At 37.4% G+C, this 18232-nt stretch overlaps 1 protein-coding gene and 1 long non-coding RNA gene across 4 annotated transcripts in view; one reads left to right on the top strand and one right to left on the bottom strand.

Moving 5' to 3' along the window:
* Positions 1–3482: 3482 nt before the first annotated feature.
* Positions 3483–4398, bottom strand: LOC132277058 (uncharacterized). The gene is made up of 2 exons (XR_009470976.1): positions 4228–4398; positions 3483–3683 (listed from the first exon to the last, which is right to left on the bottom strand). It is a non-coding gene; the product is annotated as an uncharacterized LOC132277058 (long non-coding RNA).
* A 529-nt stretch (positions 4399–4927) lies between these two features.
* The window catches only part of LOC132278521 (tetratricopeptide repeat protein SKI3), a 31205-nt gene continuing 17900 nt past the window's right edge, over positions 4928–18232 (top strand). The window contains exons 1-7 of one of the 3 annotated variants that reach the window (XM_059780325.1): positions 4928–5211; positions 6510–6604; positions 6713–6796; positions 6930–7142; positions 15495–15617; positions 15703–15786; positions 15908–15958. In XM_059780325.1, coding sequence (XP_059636308.1) covers positions 6602–6604; positions 6713–6796; positions 6930–7142; positions 15495–15617; positions 15703–15786; positions 15908–15958 — 558 coding nt within the window. In that variant the 5' untranslated portion in view covers positions 4928–5211; positions 6510–6601. Of the gene's footprint in view, positions 5212–6509; positions 6605–6712; positions 6797–6929; positions 7143–15494; positions 15618–15702; positions 15787–15907; positions 15959–18232 lie in introns of those variants that run through there. The other 2 variants (XM_059780326.1, XM_059780327.1) reach the window with 2 other exon arrangements.

The raw sequence follows: 18232 nt of genomic DNA on the forward strand, positions 1-18232 counted from the left end.
ATTAGCATACCTAAATCCATACATTGGGTACATTCCCTTTTTAAAAGAAACTCCATTAAATTTTAATTTACCTTTTTAAACGGTTAATTATACATTATATAATTAATAACAAAATCTAAAAATATTTTCCTTTAATCCAAATCCTAATTACTTCCCATATAAGATTTTTATTTATAAAAATCACGTAGTAATAATTTATGCTTTAGCAACTCATCTATGCCCCCAAAAATATTATTTTATTCATATCATAAAATAATATAATATCCTTAAATATTAGTTTATTCTTGTATATAACATTTAACACTTCCAACTGATAGATTCATTAACCATAGATGTATAATTAATCATCTAACTTACATAGCAATACATTTATACTTTGGCAAATCAATCATGCCTCCACAAGTAATTTATTTATACTTTGACAAATCAACCTTGCCTCTGGAAGTATGTTTATTTATATTAAGACAACTCAATCATACCTTTACAAATAATTTATTTAATATTTTGGCAAATCAATCATGCCTCTTAAATGACAATCTGTTTATATCTTAGTAACTCATCCATGCCTCCAAAAGTATATTTTTGTCCATACTATTAATTAATAATTCATCCATACTTCCCATGTATGTATTTTATTCATACAATTAATAAGACCATTTATTTATGCCTTTGGCAACTTATCTATTCCTTCAATTCAACCATGTACCAAACTTTACAATTAATAATAAGATAAATCATACATAGGCATTACATGCATATCATAAGAATATAAATAATTCAAATAACCAGCCTATTATGATTTCATCAACAATACCACATATAAAAGCATGATACACCTCATAATACAACTTACTAATTGATTAATACATGCTTATTAAAATATCATAAATGTAAACATTGTTATTTTTATCTTTTCCAATAATTCATGAATCATGAAAATATAATACAAATATCATGCAATTAAAACATATATATTGTTCTCGAAGCAAAAAGTAAGTACTTTACTTTCAATTTCAGCATGTTCAGTTTTTTTTTTTTTTTTTTTTTTTTTTTTTTTTTTTTTTTTTTTTTTTCAATTTTAATTTTACTTTTCTGTTTCCGTTTTCTTTTTACTTTTTATTTTCTTCGGTTTTAATTTCAATTTCACTTTTACTTTTCTGTTTTAATTTAGTATTAATGTTTCCCTTTAACTTTTTATGGTAGACACATTTGAAAACATCTTGTATGGAGCTAAACATAGATTCTATGTGAGGCATCTCTATGAAAATTTTAACCTGAAATTTAAGGGCTAAAATCTGAAAAATGCCCTATGGGAAGCTACTCAATCATACACAGAAGCTGAATTTGATAAGCATACGAAGAGGATCAAAGATATAAATGCTCAAGCTTATGAGTGACTAAAAAAAGGTGCCACTTGATGTTTGGTCAAGATCAAAATTTACTAAGCATTCAAAATATGCTTTAGTGCTAAACAATATATGTGAGTCTTAGAATGCAGTAATCCTTCCTGTAAGAGACAAGCCTATCTTGCACATATTGAAAGTGGATCAAAAAACATCTCACGTTGAGGTTTGAAAATAAGAGACAATTGATTAATTCAAATAGTGGGTTGTTATGTCCAAACATTCAGAAAGAATTGGAGAAGAGGAAAACGGAAGCAAGAATGTGTATAGTTAAGTATGTTGGGTATAACAAATATAATGTGTAGTGTAGAGGAATTGGTGATGCAGTTAAAATTACTCAGAAAACATGCAGATCTAGGCAATGGGATGTTACTGGTATGCATTGCATTTATGTAGTAACATGTTGTTTCATTAGGAAGGAAATGTCTAAGATATATGTTCATCCCTATTACTACCTCTATCCCTTTATAATTGTCCAAATCCATATTGCACAGTTTTTAAGGCAACAATTTTTATCATCGTTTATTACATTGGTAAAAGATGCATTTCCAAATTTGCCCTTCCCTAAAAATTTGTAAAAGTAGTATGGGAAAGTTATTTTTAATGGGGTCCACTTATTACATTGGTAAAAGTAGTATGGAAAAGTTATTTTTAATGGGGTCCACTTATTTTGAAATTTTAAATAGTTTAATCTTTTAGGGGTAAATTGGGAATGTAATAAAAAGTAGTGTATTGATTTTTGAAATGTGACAACTAAAATGGGACAGCAAAAAATGAGATAATGGACTATTAATATGGGACGGAGGGAGTATCACACAGAGACATATTTGAAGGCCTATAGTGACATAATCAACTCCATGCCTATGAGAAGGCTGTTATTACATACCCAACATACTCTATCCATCCTCCAATCTATAGGAAGCTAGTTGGTAAACCAAATAAGAAGAGAAGAAAAAAAAAAAAATTTAAATTGATGAGGTTTAGAATTCAACCAAACTGAGCAAGTCAAAATATAAACTGAAATGTTCAAGATGTTTGGATTATGGCTACAATACAAGAACTTGCAAAGTGGAGAGCCAATAGTTGTTGAGAAACCTCCACCTAAAAAAGGAGGAAGACCACTATCAGCTAATAAAGTTGTTGGAAGAGGTGTAAGGGGGTCTAGAAGGGTTCAAGTGGTGGAAAAGAAGCTGCAAGGGGTGGTATGAGAACTGCAAGGAGTGGAAATGCAACTATTGGATCTTCACACACATATGGTACACCTGTTGGGCCTTCAAGGCAATCCCAAGAGGTATAAGTAAATTCATTTTCCCAGTTATTTGATGAAAAATAATACTAAAACAATCGCAAGCTAACAATTAATAATGTTGTTAATTGGTTTTGCAGGTTACAAACATCTCATTCTCTCAGTTACTTGAAAGTCAGGCATCAACTTCAAGGTGAGTGAAGCTTGTAGGTCAATTTTCGACTTTGTAACTCACAATTTCAATTTCTAACTATTTACAATGCTTTTGTAGGTCAATAATGAATGATAAGTATGCTTATAAGTTAAGCATAAGTGATTTTTGTTGGTTGCTTGAAAATGTCACAAAGGGGCAAGTTGATTGTTAAAGGGTAAGTATATGCAATTGACTATTGAAAACCTGATATTGTGCTACAATAGGTTTTTTTTTTTTTTTTTTGGGTTCTTTTGGTCTGTAAATAAGTCCCTTTGGGTTGGATAAGTTTTTTGTGGTTGGTGGATGATACTTGTTGCCGTCAGATTAATATGTATGATGCTTAATTATTGCACTTTAGTAATATAATATGTTTGAAAATAGTATGCTTATGTGGAGTAATATGGTTATCGTTCTTACGGCTTGTTTGAGTAAATATGCTTATGTCTTAACTATTATGTGTTTAACAGGAATTGCTATGGTTTATTTGTCATATGCATATGCTATGACATTTTATATAGTTTAAGTGTCATATGTTATAACATTGGACATTGGCTAGATAAAGTGTTAATGATCTGAATCAAAACACGTATTTACATCCAAGTAATTCTTTGTAGATAATGTATTATCATTATAGTAGATATTGTGCCAAAAGTGTACCATTTCATTAACATCTCAATACAATACAAGTACATAACAGAGCCCAAAGAAACACCTAAACATAAAACAAACCCCATCATCTAAAACCCAAAGCAATAACATGATGACCCTATCACCTATAACCCAAAACAGTAACACGCTAACCCCATCACTTAAAACCCAAAACAACATCAATACCCATTACCTGTGCACAAAGGCAAAAGTTAAAATCAGTACAGAGAGGGGAAAAAAAACAGGTTTCTAAAGAAACGAGCTTTTACAACCGTAAGAAATAAATCTACCATAGGGCCAACTATAGGTGGTGTAGGTGTTGGTGGCAGCACTGCTTGTGGTGTCAGTGGTAGTCTTAGTACAACACTTTCGCTTTCAGGATTCTCCCATTTCTAATAGTTGTATGTCTCATTTAGACATTTAGAATAGATCCTATTAGGATTATTGTCTAAGTCAGATATGTACACAACATCCTTTTGCCCGCACCAATATTTCCTATTAGATAAACGACTGCTTACTGCTGATCAACTCTTGATGTTGAAGCCATTTTCCTTTAAATGACCAAATAAAGTACTATATGGTACAAAATTATCAATACAAATCGAAACTGAAAAGAGAGAATTTCTTGCAATCTATAGTACAAAATTATCAATACAAATCACACAAATGAAGATGCAGATGGAGGGAGCGAGTCAACTGAAGATGAATAAGTAAAGAAACTAAGCAGAGAGTATCACCTAAAGTTGGAGATTCGAGATCGAACAAGCGAATGAGATGGAAATGCTGAGAATCGAGACTGCAGGAAAGAGGATTTGTTGCTTTGCTGCGAATCACATATCCAATTTTAGGATTTTTTCAATTTAGAGCTTTTGGTTCAACTGATATAAGTGGTATATATAAAGCGTTCTCATTATAATTGATATATATATATATATATATATATATAACAATAATAAGGGCATAAATGGGATTCTATATTATGTCCAAGGCACTTGGGTCACGTGCCTCTTTTTAACGTTAATTATGAACCGATCAACTAACAGTATGTGTGTGTGTCTATATATATATATATATATATATATATATATATATATAATTGTACAACAATAATTAAGGCATATATGAGATTCTATATTATGTCCAAGGCACTTGGGTCACGTGCCTCTTTTTAACGTTAATTATGAAACGATCAACTAACAGTTTGGGTTTGTTTTTTTCAACAAACAGAATAGTTTAGGTGGTAAGTATTTTTTTGATGGTTCAAGGAGATTTTTTGGGAGAGGGAAAATAGTACAGGGAGTTTAATCCAATTATCCCGATATAATATGTATAGTACTAGTAGTAAGTACATGGTAAAAAGTATTTCGTGGCAGCAAAAGAAGAAAAAAATAAACGTTTTCCAATGACTACTAACAGACCGCGGGCTTCAAACTGAAAAGGAAAGTATTTGGATGTCATGCACAGATAAGAGACGGAGAAAAAACAAAACAAAAAAAAGAAAGAAAAGAAAAGGTCGTGGTTTTAGGGTTTTAGCAGTCCCAAATTCAGGGCAGGCCCTGCCCCAAGGCGACCAAGGCCTCAAATTTTGAGGCCCAGGGGATGGAAAAAATAAAAAATAAAAAATAAAAAATAAAAAAAGGTAGGGCAAGTTTCAGACGACACAATCTGCTTCGACACTCCCTCCGCAGGGCGTAGCCTCCGCTATCGCCGCAGGTGACAACGTAAGTTCATCCTCTCTCTCTTCTCTCTCCTTTTGCATGAATCGATCTTTTATATATGTTTCTTTCTTTCGTTCATCTCATCATTTGATTTGTTCTAAGTTTGGTTCGTCTGATTTGGGCCTTTACCTTTGTTCCAATAGTGAAAAGTAGCTAGGGTTTTGTGTGTGATGGCTATAAAAAGCTGAATGAATATATTATGGTTCTCTTAGTATTTTATTAAATGTGTGCCTTTCTACATGTGTCTTTCATGGCGATCGAGTCCATAATCTATGCCAGGTACTCTTTTTTTTCCTCTCCCTAAGTCCACTCCAATCTCACAACAGCAGCAACCATACCCCTTTTCCTCATAATTTTTTGCATTTTCACATTCAATCCCGCGAAAATTAAGGATCCCTTCTAGTGGGTTGAGGGAATAATTAACTTTTTCGATCTCTAAATTATGCTCATACTTAAAAGTGCCAAATTAAGGGTTTTTTATTTTTATATGAAGATACATACCACCATTATTGATGTTATTTGAAGTTGGCTCAGCTAGAATTTCAGTTAATAATACTGTCAAAGCACTTGCCATCAGAATGTACAAACACATGGAAATCAAGAGCAGGCTTTAACAAAACAAAAGTTAATGGTTTTTTCTATTAATTTGCACAGGTCTTCTGTAGCAATGATCAATCAATCACTGCTGGTAATTGGCTCCCAAAAAACACACACACAAAGTGTAGTGTAGTGGATGCTGCATATAACCTAAAAGTCCCACTACTTCTTCAGTACTACAAATTCAGCCTCCTATATATATATATAGTCACCTCATCTCCACATATTTTTGTCATCTGTAATCATCAAATTTTAGTAGCTATATAAACAATGAATGTAAAAGAAGCTGCAATTTTCTGTTCTCTTCATTTTTTATTTTGTGCCTGTGAAAATTTTGCACTCTTTAATTGATAAATTTATTGTTATTAGTTAGCTGTCTTATGCACATTGCACATGCGCACAATTTGCGCATAATTATTTATTGGTGGTGATAAAAATTTATAGTTATTAGTTAGTCGTCTTAAGCACACTGCACAGACGCACAATTATTTATTGGCGGTGATAGATTTATACTTATTAGTTAGTTGTCTTAGGCACATTGTACAGGCGCACAATTATTTGTTGGTGGTGATAAATTTATAGTTATTAGTTAGTTGTCTTATGCACAATGCACAGGGGTACAATTATATTAGCTATAGAATTTGAAAATATCGTGTTAAAATTTCGCTCTCTTATAATTCTTTTTTGCGCGTGTGAAACTCAAGGGCCTCACATTTGAAAGTTCGCCTAGGGCCTCTCAAAATATTTGGAATCTCAGGGCCGGCCCTGCCCAAATCCGAATAGTACCGAAGAGAAGATGGTGACCTCTTTCACTCATTGCTGGTTTCTGTTATTGCTTCGCGTCCCTCTCTGGGATTAAAAATTCTTTTGATTAATATGTATATGTTTTAATTGTTTTCTTTTCTAGGAAAAGGAAGATGAAGCTATTTTGAGGCAGTTACAAGAATCTGTAGACTCCCACCCGGATGACTCCTCGCACCACTTTAATCTCGTAATTATTATCTTGATGCTATTTATTATTATAATTATAATCATGGGTTTGATTCATTGAAAAAGTTTCATCTTTTTTTTAGTAAATTAGGACCCAAATTGATAACTGTGTGAGTGAATTCTTTTCCATATAGGGTGTGTTCTTGTGGGATAAGGGAAAAGAGGCAAAAGAAGTCCAGGAAAAAGCAGCTGAGCATTTTGTAATATCGGCTAAATTGAACCCACAAAATGGGTCTGCTTTTAGATACTTGGGGCATTATTACAACAGAGTATCGGTTGACGGCCAGAGGGCTTCCAAGTGTTATCAGAGAGCTGTCACTCTCAATCCTGATGATTCTGAATCTGGGGTTAGTACCCACTTCTAATCCCTCTCAAAGTTTTTATTTTTATTTTTAATTTTTACCCCCTCTCTCTCTAAGTTTCAAGACTCATGTTTTATTTCCAAAGTCGACCAATTAAGAGTCTTTTTTATGGTTCAAGTAATTCATTGTGTATTCAATTTAATTTGTGATTGTTTATGTACAAACATACATGCACACACACATGCTAGTATAAGAGTCGGAAATCTTTTATGGATGGTTAAAATATTTAGTGATAGAATATATTTGTAGTATGTATGTTGAATATAGCAAGTATCTAAAAGATATTGATTTGAGAACTAAAAACAAACAAATAGACTTAAAAAAATAATAAAATAAAAAACAAAAACAAAACAAATACAAAAACAAATAGAACTTAAGAGAGTTTCTATTAATTTAAATAAGAAAAAAAAAAAAAAGTAATATCGAGGAGTACGGAGTTTTTAATTTTCATATGCTTCCTCTTTTAGTATAATTTTTTATATATTAAAAGGAAGAAATTTGGATTTAAAAAATTTGTTAAATTATTAACTTTCTATCAAGCTGTCATCCTTTATTCTTATATGCACAATATATATTAGTTAAAAATTTTCAATCAAACTAAAGAATAAAAAATCTATATAAGTTTCTTTATTGTGTGTGACAATTAATGCACAATATATATTAGTTAAAAAATTTCAATCAAACTAAAGAATAAAAAATCTATAAAAGTTTCTTTATTACAAAAAAAAAAAAAAAGAGGAGCAAAAACCAAGATAAAAAAATGCTAACAAGCAAAATTAGAGAGAGAATGAAATCTGAACCTTCAGGTTGTTATTGGCTCCAATATCACGCTTCGGTAACTTTGAGAATGAAATCAATGTAGAGGGAGAATGGAAAAAGAACCATCTATTTAGTCTCCCAAGTGAAAACAACAACTGCCTATTACATAATATATATATATATATATATATATATCAGTTCTTATAAAAAGCTTATAAATTTATAATAAACAAATACAAGATATCTAAATACACACACACACACACACATGTATAGATTGCTTGAGAAAGTAAAATAGACTGGTGTTGTTCTAGAGAGAGATTTACCCAGTAAAGATACTTGAGAAGATTTTGAAGATCAAACGATTGATTGAAAAAAGCAAACTTTGTGATTTATGATGGTGGTGATGTAGGTAGAACTTTTAATCAGTGTTATTAAATGTTTAAGGCGCACCAAGGCGCTAGAGGTCCTTTGGAGCCTAGGCGCAAGGCACGCGGCGAGGCGCGCGCCTGAGTGAAGTGAAGTGAGGTTAAACTACCATAAATGCATTCATATCTCACAAGTCATATCAATATTCTAGAAATTAATATCAAATATAAAATAGTAAATCCATCAAATATATAAGTATTCAAGAACCATAAAACATAGCACAAATTTATATCTCCTATAATTATTGAATAGGGGAAAATGAAAAAATTAGGAGTAAATGAAAAGTTTTATCCAATACAAATTATCCTTGAGGATGACCATGAAGCGTTCTTTTCTTGAGGCAGCGAGACTTCCTTGTCTTAACCTCAACAGAGAGATCGATTGCTTTTCAATTGGAGAGGGTATGGTGTTTAGGGTTGATTGTCACAGCACGAGGAGCCGCAAAACTGTTTTGAAATCATGCCTTGTTGGACGCTTCGATAGAGATGTGGGAAGTATCGAGAGGATTGAGCGGTGGGCGTAACCTGGCAGATTTCGTGTGGGGTGGTGGTTTCCCCTTTGTCTGATTGTCTTTTTCTATTCAGATTGCCATCGGAGGATGAGGCACAAAGGGTTTTGATCTCTGGAAAGAAGAAATGGGGAGATGCTACCCTATCAATCGACGTTTGGTACTTTGCGGTAGGTGTTCGGCGGTGAAACCTAGAGACAGGAGAAGAAGGGTGGTGTTGTACGGCCTGCCCTTTCATCTATGGTGTCAGAAATTGTTTGAAGCCATAGGGGAGATGTGTGGTGGTTTCAGTTGCGTGGAGGCAGACGACAATGTGGATGGAGAGAGAGTTTTCATCCATGTTTCTGATGGAGGAGCGATTCCGGTCTTTGTCTTCGTAGAGGATCAGTGAATGGCCTTCAAGGTCGCTTTGTCGGAGGAATCCACTCCATCTATCCTTCTGAAATCTACTCTTGGCTCACAAGATGGACGCGAGGAGATGAGTTATGGAAGGCATCGTCGGCCTTCAGCTTGGCGGAGGTTTAGATCCATCTCGGCCCTCAAGGATAGAGACGCGTGCGTTTCAACGCACCTTATGCGAGTGGGGAACGGGGCTCTATAAGGAGTACACATGCGCGTACTAAGGATGTCCATACATGTGGATAAGCTTGTGATAGGTTGGGAAACGTTTATGCAAAGGAGGCTGACAATGATGGGCCTATTTTGAATCATGGGCCTCACAGGCCCAAGTCTGGATCAATGTTTTGGGCTGGGCTTCGGGTACACCAAGGGATTAAGAGGAAGGTCCGGCGAGGGCCCAATAGCTGTTTGTCCATTTCCTTTCCAAATGACAAGCCCATCCCAAATGGCCTTACGGGGCCCCGTGATGGAAGATCTGCCTAGGCCCACGTCCAGCCCTTAACACAGTGCTTCACATCTAGGGATTTCTCATCTGTTAGTAGAAATTGGTCTGTGTCTGAGAAAACAAGGAGGATGAAGATTAGTGCAAGCAAGACTGGTTTGAATCCGGAAGAGATGATTTTTTAACACGATAAGTGTTGTTGTTTTGTTGCTTTTGATACACAAAAGAGCCAATCCTCTCTGCTCTTGATTCAGCGAATGAAAGGTGCCCTAAATCTTTACATCGGAGCTTTCAGCCGTCCCGCCATGGTTCTCGATGGTCCTGCAACGATAAACAAAAGTGGATAGCTTGTTCTCCTGCTTTCATCAATCCAGGTACGTCGTCTGTCATTCACCCTCGGAGCCCTCTTTCTGCTCCTTCTTCTTCTACTCCTCTTCGTGGGGTGTTGAGGAGTGGTGGTGAGGTGGAGGATGTTTGTGCTGGTCAGAGGGATGATTTCGGGATTATTGATCCAAGGCTTGATGGGTCAGTGTCTGGTGTTGTAAAGAAGCCGTCTGGAACCGAAGGAAGTACTGATGGGGTGACGGTTTGTGTGGGAAGGGACCTCCATTTCAGATTGATTGACGAGTCTGCTGTGGCTTTGCTAAAAGAGCTTCGGCTTTTTGTCACATTGAAGGGCCTCAATTGCTTGCCTCATGAAGGTAAAGAGGTGACACATAATCCGGGTGATTCTGCTACAGTTACGGAGGATATGTTTGTTAATGGTAAGGAGAGGGGGGGAGGTGAACGAAGAATGGGCTTCCTTTCAGCAAGACTGTTCCAAGGTTTTAGTTCCATGGATGGAGACGGATCACTCTACTGTGGGAATGATGGAACCTTTGGCTGTAGTGCGACCTGATAGTTTAGAGACGATTGCCAATTTGGGCAAGGAATGGGTGGTAGAGAATATTGGTGCCACTAGTGAACTGCTGGGTGTCACTTGTGAGGGTAGAAACGATCAGGCGCTATCCATCCTTTAAGATATTGCGGAAAGGAGAGAGATTGAGGGAATCAACCAGGGTATGAAAGGGGCCAAAACCAAGAGAACTTTACTGTCTTGGAAAGGGGAGCAAGAGGTTAAGAATCTCATTTCATATGTTAATTATGATGGGAAGGAAGGGGTGATGAAGGAGAGGGGAAGGACTAGGAGTGGGAGGAGGGGAGATGATTTTATCTGTTATTTAATGAAACTAAGAATTATTTCCTGGAACATTCGAGGTCTCAACGATCCGGACAAAAGGAGGGTGGTGAAGGCTGGTTTGAGGAAGTGGGGAGCCCATGTTGTCTGTTTGCAAGAGACTAAAATAGTATTGATGACGGATGGGGTGGTTAGAAGTCTATGGGGTGGTAGGTTCGTTGAATGGGAGGCGTTGAATGCCTCAGGGACCTCTGGTGGTATTCTAGTCATGTGGGATCATCGATGGCTGTTTAGGATGGACACTTGGAGGGGGAGGTTTTCTATTTCTGCGTATTCAAGGCGGAGGTGGACAACTTTAGATGGTTTTTTTTTGGGGCCTATGGACTGTTTGATGATAGTGAGAGGCCTTTCCTTTGGGAGGAGCTTAGCCACGTTCAGGGATTGTGGGTTATTCTTTGGTGCCTGGATGGGGATTTTAACTTTGTTCGGTCCCCGTTAGAGAGATATACAGGGGGAAGGTGGTCTTCGGAGATGTTTTAGTTTTTGGAGTTTGTTGATGGTCACTTTCTCATTGATTTGCGTTTGGAAGGGGCAACTTTTACCTGGTTAGTGGGAGGGAGTTAGCTACTCTCTCACGGCTGGATAGGTTCTTGATTTCTGGGGAGTGGGAAGAGAAATTTCCGGATGTCGTTCATGCATCTTTAGTCAAGGTTACTTCAGATCACACTCCACTGGTTTTGGACTGTGGGGGTATGAGCTCTCGGCGTTCTCCGTTTCGATTTGAGAATATGTGGCTGCGGGCGGAGAACTTCCAAAGGTCTGTCCAGTCATGGTGGGGCCATCAGGTCTACTAGTTTTGTGTTATTTCGGAAACTGCGGGCTCTCAAAATTGAATTGAAAAGGTGGAATAAGGAGGTGTTTGGGAATCTCGAATGGAGGAAAAATAAAGCCCTTGCTGAAATTTTTGAGATTGATCGCCTTGATGAGGTGGGTGGAGAGGGGGATTCTCTGTGCTTTAGGAGAGCAGATTGCCAGGCAGATTTCGCCGAGATTGCTTCAATGGAAGAGATTTCATGGCTTTAGAAGTCTGGCCTTATGGCTCAAAGAGGGGGATCACAATACAAAATTTTTCCACAAGCTTTAAATGCCTATAGAAGGAGTAATCACATCGGGCGAATCCGGGTTGATGGTCAGGAGTTGTGCAAGGAGGAGGAGGTTCGTAGGGGGATTGTTTCATTCTATCAGAGGCTCTGCGTTGAGTTGTTGGGTTGGAGACCTAAGCTTGACTCTTAATTTTGATGTTATTTTCGAGATTGAGAGAGATGGCCTCGAGGTCCCATTTGCCGAAGAGGAGGTGTTGAAGGCTTCGTCGAGCTGTAATGACAACATAGCACTGGGGCCTGACGGGTTTGCTATGCGCTTTTTGTTGTAAAGTTGGGAGGTGGTTAGAAGGTTATGGGTACTTTTCAGGAGTTTCATTCTCACGGGGTTTTCGAGACGTCGTTAAATGCTAAATGCTTCCTTTATTGCCCTTATACCTAAGAAGGGTGGCACTATTGATATTAAGGACTTTAGGCCAGTGGGCTGTATCTATAAACTCATTGCTAAGGTTCTTGCTCTTCGATTGAGGGATGTTATGGATGGGGTTATTTCGGAGTCACAAAACGCCTTTGTTGGGGGACGGCAGATCCTTGATTCCGTTCTCATTGACGGTGAATGTGTGGATTATAGGCTGAAGAGTGGTGTCCCGGGAGTCTTATGCAAGCTCAACATTGAAAAAGCCTGCGATCACGTTAATTGGAGTTTTGTGTTGTATTTGCTTCTGAGAATGGGCTTTGGAAGTAGATGGAGGACTTGGATAGAGACATGTATCACGTCCGTCAAGTACTTTGTCCTTGTGAATGGGTCTCCTGAGGGTCTCTTTGGAAGTTCTCGGGGGTTGAGACAAGGTGATCCTTTGTCGTCCTTTCTCTTTCTCATTGTTATGGAGGGGTTGAGTAGATTGATGAAGAGGGCAGAGGATTTGGCTTTTATCAAAGGCTTCAGAGTGGGTAGAGATTCAACTCATCAGGTGGAGATATCCCACTTGTTCGCAGATGACACTTTAGTTTTTTGTGATGCTGAAGCGGCCCAATTGAGATACTTGAGGTGTATTCTTGTCTGTTTTCAAGCAGTTTCTGGGTTGAAAGTTAATGTTGGCAAGAGCGTGCTTGTCCTGGTTGGGGAAGTTCAGGGCATTTCCTAATTAGCTGAAGTTCTTGGGTGTGGGGTGAGCTCTTTCCCTATTCATTATTTGGGTTTGCCCTTGGGGGTGTCTTCTAGAAGGGTGGGGACTTGGGACTTGTGATTGCTAGGTTTGAGAAGAGATTGGCGGGGTGGAAGAAGCAATATTTGTCGAAAGGGGGGGAATGACACTCTTATTAAGAGCACTCTTTCAAACCTACCCACTTATTTCCTATCCATGTTCCAGATTCCATGTTCTGTTGCTGAAAGGATTGAAACAATTCAACGGGATTTCCTGTGGGGTGGAATGGGCGAAGAGTTCAACTTCCATCTCGTCAAGTGGGAGCATATTTGCAAGCCCGATAAGATGGGTGGCCTGGGCATTCGGAGGCTGATCCCCTTTAATAGAGCTCTCCTAGGCAAGTGGCTGTGGAGATTTGGTAGAGAACGACACCGCCCGTGGAGGTGGGTTGTCTCATGTCGGTATGGGGAAGAAAGAGGTGGGTGGTCTTCATGCCCAGTCCCTAGCACAGGAGGAGTTGGTGTGTGGAAATTTATTTTGAAAGGTTGGGATGTTTTCTCCTCTCATATTAGATTCAAAGTTCGGGATGGTAGATGTGTGCGGTTTTGGGAGGATTTATGGTGTGGAGACTAGCCGTTATCTTGCTCTTTTCCCAGACTTTTTAGTTTAGCTACTGATAGACATGCCTTTTTAGTAGATTGCTATCGACTTGATAGCAGTGGGATTATGTGGGATGTGCTTGAGGCGTTCTTTTCAGGATTAGGAGATGGATGAGGCTTGCACTCTTCTGGATATGTTGTATCGACAGGAGGTAGGTGGCATTGGTGATGATGTTCTTTTGTGGGTCCCCTCTTCCCATGGAGGATTCGAGGTCCAATCCATGTTTCCAACTTTGTTGGTTGCGCTTTCCTTTGGAAGACTGTTTGGCGCTCTAAGGCTCCCCTTAGAGTGGCATTCTTTGTTTGGATTGCCGTTTGGGTAAGATCTTGACGTTGGATAACTTGAGGAAGAAGAGAGGCATTATTATTGTTAATTGGTGCTGCCTATGCAAAAATGGTGGTGAGTCTACGGATCATCTACTCTTACATTGCCTTGTGGCATACGATTGTTGGAGTCTTATTTTCGGATTGTTCGGCATTTCTTGGGTGATGCCCTGGTCCACAAGGGGTATGATTGATGCGTGGAGGGGATGTCATGTGGGGGGTCAGGCTCGTGAGTGTTGGCGGACCGTTCCACATTGCGTATGGTGGTGCATATGGAAAGAGAGGAATAACAGATGTTTTGAGGAAGTGGAGGCGTCTACGGCAACCTTGAAACTTCATATCATCCGCTCCATTTTCAGTTGGGCGAAGGGGGGAAACTGTTCTTCTTCTGACGATGTTGTTGATCTTTTGGACTCTTTGGGTCCATAGATTCCTGTTTTGCTTTTGTACATGGGACGCGTTCCCCTTTTGAACGCTTTTTATGAATTTTTACTTATAAAAAAAAATACATAGCACAAATTTGTTTCTTGAAAGGCAAAATAGAGCACAAAAAGAAATAAATCTATTTTAAAAAAAAAACTGTTAACAAGAAAGAAAAAAAGAAGAAGAAAAAGACGGAGGCAAAAGAAGTAGATGAAGAGAGAGAAGTAGATGAGGAGAGAGGAAGTGTTAAAGAAGAAAAAGGAGAAAAAAATAGAGCCCAAAAAATAAAATAAAAAAGACAGATTGAGGAGAACTAGACGGAGAGAGAGAAGTAAACGAAGATGAGAAGAGAGGAGCAGAGGAGAGGAGAAGAAGAAGAAGAAGAAGAAAGAACTAACCTGGCTTCGTCGTTCATCTCTGCCACTAGGGCTTTGTCGTTGGTCTCACTGTCTCACTCTTTCTATGTTCGGTTAACACTTTGACTCTTGGACTTTCTTATTTGTTTATTCTGTTGAACAAAAGTTCCTTCTGTTATATGCTTAGGCTTTCTTATTTGTTTATTAAGTTGTCATAATTACCCTTTTGGCTTAAGAGATAGAATAATCATTAAAAAAAAAAAACGAGGCACGCATAGGACAAGGTGCAACCGAGGCGCGCGTCTATTAAACTTCAGTGTGCCTGGGATGACAACAGGCGCTAGACTTGCGCCTCGAGCCTAGGCGCGCCTTTAACAACACTGCTTTTAATGTCTATCCCTTTCATGGTATTTATGTTTAAGAGTTTGTGTTAAATTAAAAATGATTTGAAATTAAATGTTTGTGTTGTTTATGGAAAATTTGTTATTTAGTTCAATATGGAATTAGTATTTGTAGTTGATAGGGTGAAGAAATCGAATGAAAAAAGCATTCTGATACAACTAAATGATTTGAAACACTTTAGACATTTAATAATAGTATGTGTGTGTGCGTGCAGGAAGCTCTTTGCGATTTGCTGGATGAAGGAGGAAAGGAGAGCTTGGAGGTTGCTGTCTGCCGGGAAGCTTCAGAGAAGTCACCCAGAGCCTATTGGGCTTTTCGTAGATTAGGTTACCTTCAGGTTTCTTTTTATCTTTTTCATTCTTAAAATTTCTTAAGATTCTATCTAAGTGGGGTATACCTTTTAAATTCTTATTTTCTTGCAGCTCCATCAAAAGAAATGGTCCCAAGCAGTACAGAGTCTTCAGCATGCCATTCGAGGCTATCCTACTTCTTCTGATTTGTGGGAAGTCTGTACTTCTGTTCTCAAGTTCTTATTTATTTATTTTCTTTCTTCTTTTAGCATTTTCTCCTTGGTTCTGATCAATGTTAATTCTTCTTTGTCTTCTTCATTGTCCACTTCCATTGTAGGCTTTGGGCAGTGCCTACCAGCAACTAGGCATGTTTACAGCAGCTATTAAGGTAATTTTTTTTTCCTTTTCTTTCTATTACATGTTTGCTTTCCTTTTGTTTCCTGGGGTGTTTTCTGTAGGGCAGAATGTTAATTTATGGTAATATCTTACATTCTTAATTTCTAGGGTTGATCTGACGTACAGTTGAGTCTAGATTTTTCTCTTCCCGTTCTTTTGAAATGGATCGACCCTTGTTTTATTGAAAAGTATATTTGAAATCTGCATAATGCTTAAAGAAGATATTATGCTGCCTAGAAAGTCACCTGCATTTATGAATCAGTGGATCATTGTTATAATTATTGAAAGAGGGATTCTTCTTATTTAATTCCCTTAAAATAGAAATTTCATGATTTAAACATATCAATGCAGTGAAGTCTGAATTAATAGGATGTGGTTTCGATAGCAACATGACAATGAATAACGTTTTTACTATATGTTCTTAATATTTATTATATCATATATAACTCACTTCTACCCAATAAAGCCTTGTCAAAACTATGTGGAGTCAATTAAAAAAAATCTTGTTTGTAGTTCTACTTTGTCAAGAGCTAAGAAGTACGAACACAAACACAATGCGACATTTATTTAATGTGAACTTTTTAAAGAAAAAAAGGTTGGACACTTTGATATATTTTCTTAATGTTATTTCTAGGACTGCTATATGTTGTCAAGTGTTTGGAATGCCAAGTGTTTAAAATAATAAAAGTTATTTTTAAATTATGGACACGACCATGAAGTGTCGGACACGTGTTCAGTAGTGTCCGTTAAGTGTCGGTGTCCGACACGGACACGGACACGGACACGACACCTTATAGTGTCCTTGCTTCTTAGGTCAAGAGTTAAAACCACACAATGTGAGTAGTGCAGTGGAATAGGATGTGGAAAGTCAAGTTTTAAAAATCGTTTTTAGAGGGATTTAATCACGTGCTACTTTACCCAAATTTACTCAAGTAAATTTATCGGTTAATTAACAATCACACAGCAAAATAATAAGCAAGTAAAGTTAGAGTGACATCGGATTTTGGCGAGGAAACCAATTGGAAAACCTCGAGGTTTTTGCTCTATACCGAACGTAAAATGATCCACTATGTAAGCAAAGTATACCGAAATTTGACTCAGCTCACACCCCTTCACTATACCAAGACTCAATCCGTTGAACGCCCCTAGCTTTGCGACCTTCCGTCCAACAGCTCTCGACTTCAGACTTATGCCTCGAACCCTGTAGAAGGATTGCTGGTCGATCAACAGCACTCCGCAAGTGCCTTGACCCCTTCAAAGTGTGATCTAAACACCTTTCTTCTTCAAATCTGAATTTGTTTTGAAGGAATGAAATATGCTTTCTCTGATCGATATTGATGCAATCTTCAATAGCTCGAACTCCATCAAGAAAAAGAACAACACCTTAATTCACTCGTGTGTATGCTCTTAGAAAAATCTCACAGAATAGGCTCTCAATGAAAATCAAAATTTTGATGCAAAAAGCTGTAAAACCCTAAGTGAGAAAATATGTTTTTATAGACTTTAGAAACCCTAATTGTACTTGGAAAATAAGTCAATTTCGTGCATGACCATTAAGGTAAAAGTTTATGCAAAATAGGAAGTCAAAATAGAGTAGGAAACAAAGTTACCAAAAACTTCTGCAAACCTTGAACCAATTCAGCTCCTCTTGAACAGGTTCAAGTTGGCCATTGAAATTTTATACGAAAAACAACTTTGATACTTGAACCGGTTCAGGTGGTCTTGAACCAGTTCAAGTTTACCAGACTTGAACATAAGGTTAACACTTAGAAAATTTTCGTCAACTCTCAATTTTCGAAAACATGCAAGTGTCCTCACCTTCTAACTTACCTTCCTAGAGTGTTGTTCTCACCTTCTTGGAATATATCAAGCTATGATTCACGAACAAGCTTCAATTCTGCTTCCGATCTAAAATCTTGAAATCAAACTGAAAAGATTACAACTCGATTGGACTTATTTTGACAATGAAATTCGCCAATTACAAAATTTATATCTCACACACAATACCATGTCGGTGCTTATTGCTACAAGTTACGTTAATTTCGTTTAGCTCCTAGGATCATCATCAATGTTGATCATGCCACTCTTTCTAAGTGGTGTAGTTACTAGTTCTTGTTACACGTGACCAAAGGATCTTAGTTAACTTTTTCCATTTTATCTTTGGTGGGTGCTACACCCATCATCGTCTGTATGAGTTCATTTTTTATTTATCCTTTCTTTAATCCTTTCTTGTCTTATTATTGCACATCTAGGAAGCACGGACACT

This window comes from Cornus florida, unplaced genomic scaffold (assembly GCF_030987335.1).
Source record: "Cornus florida cultivar Cherokee Brave unplaced genomic scaffold, ASM3098733v1 CherokeeBrave_3.0.0_Hap2_Chr10, whole genome shotgun sequence".
Taxonomy (NCBI): domain Eukaryota; kingdom Viridiplantae; phylum Streptophyta; class Magnoliopsida; order Cornales; family Cornaceae; genus Cornus; species Cornus florida.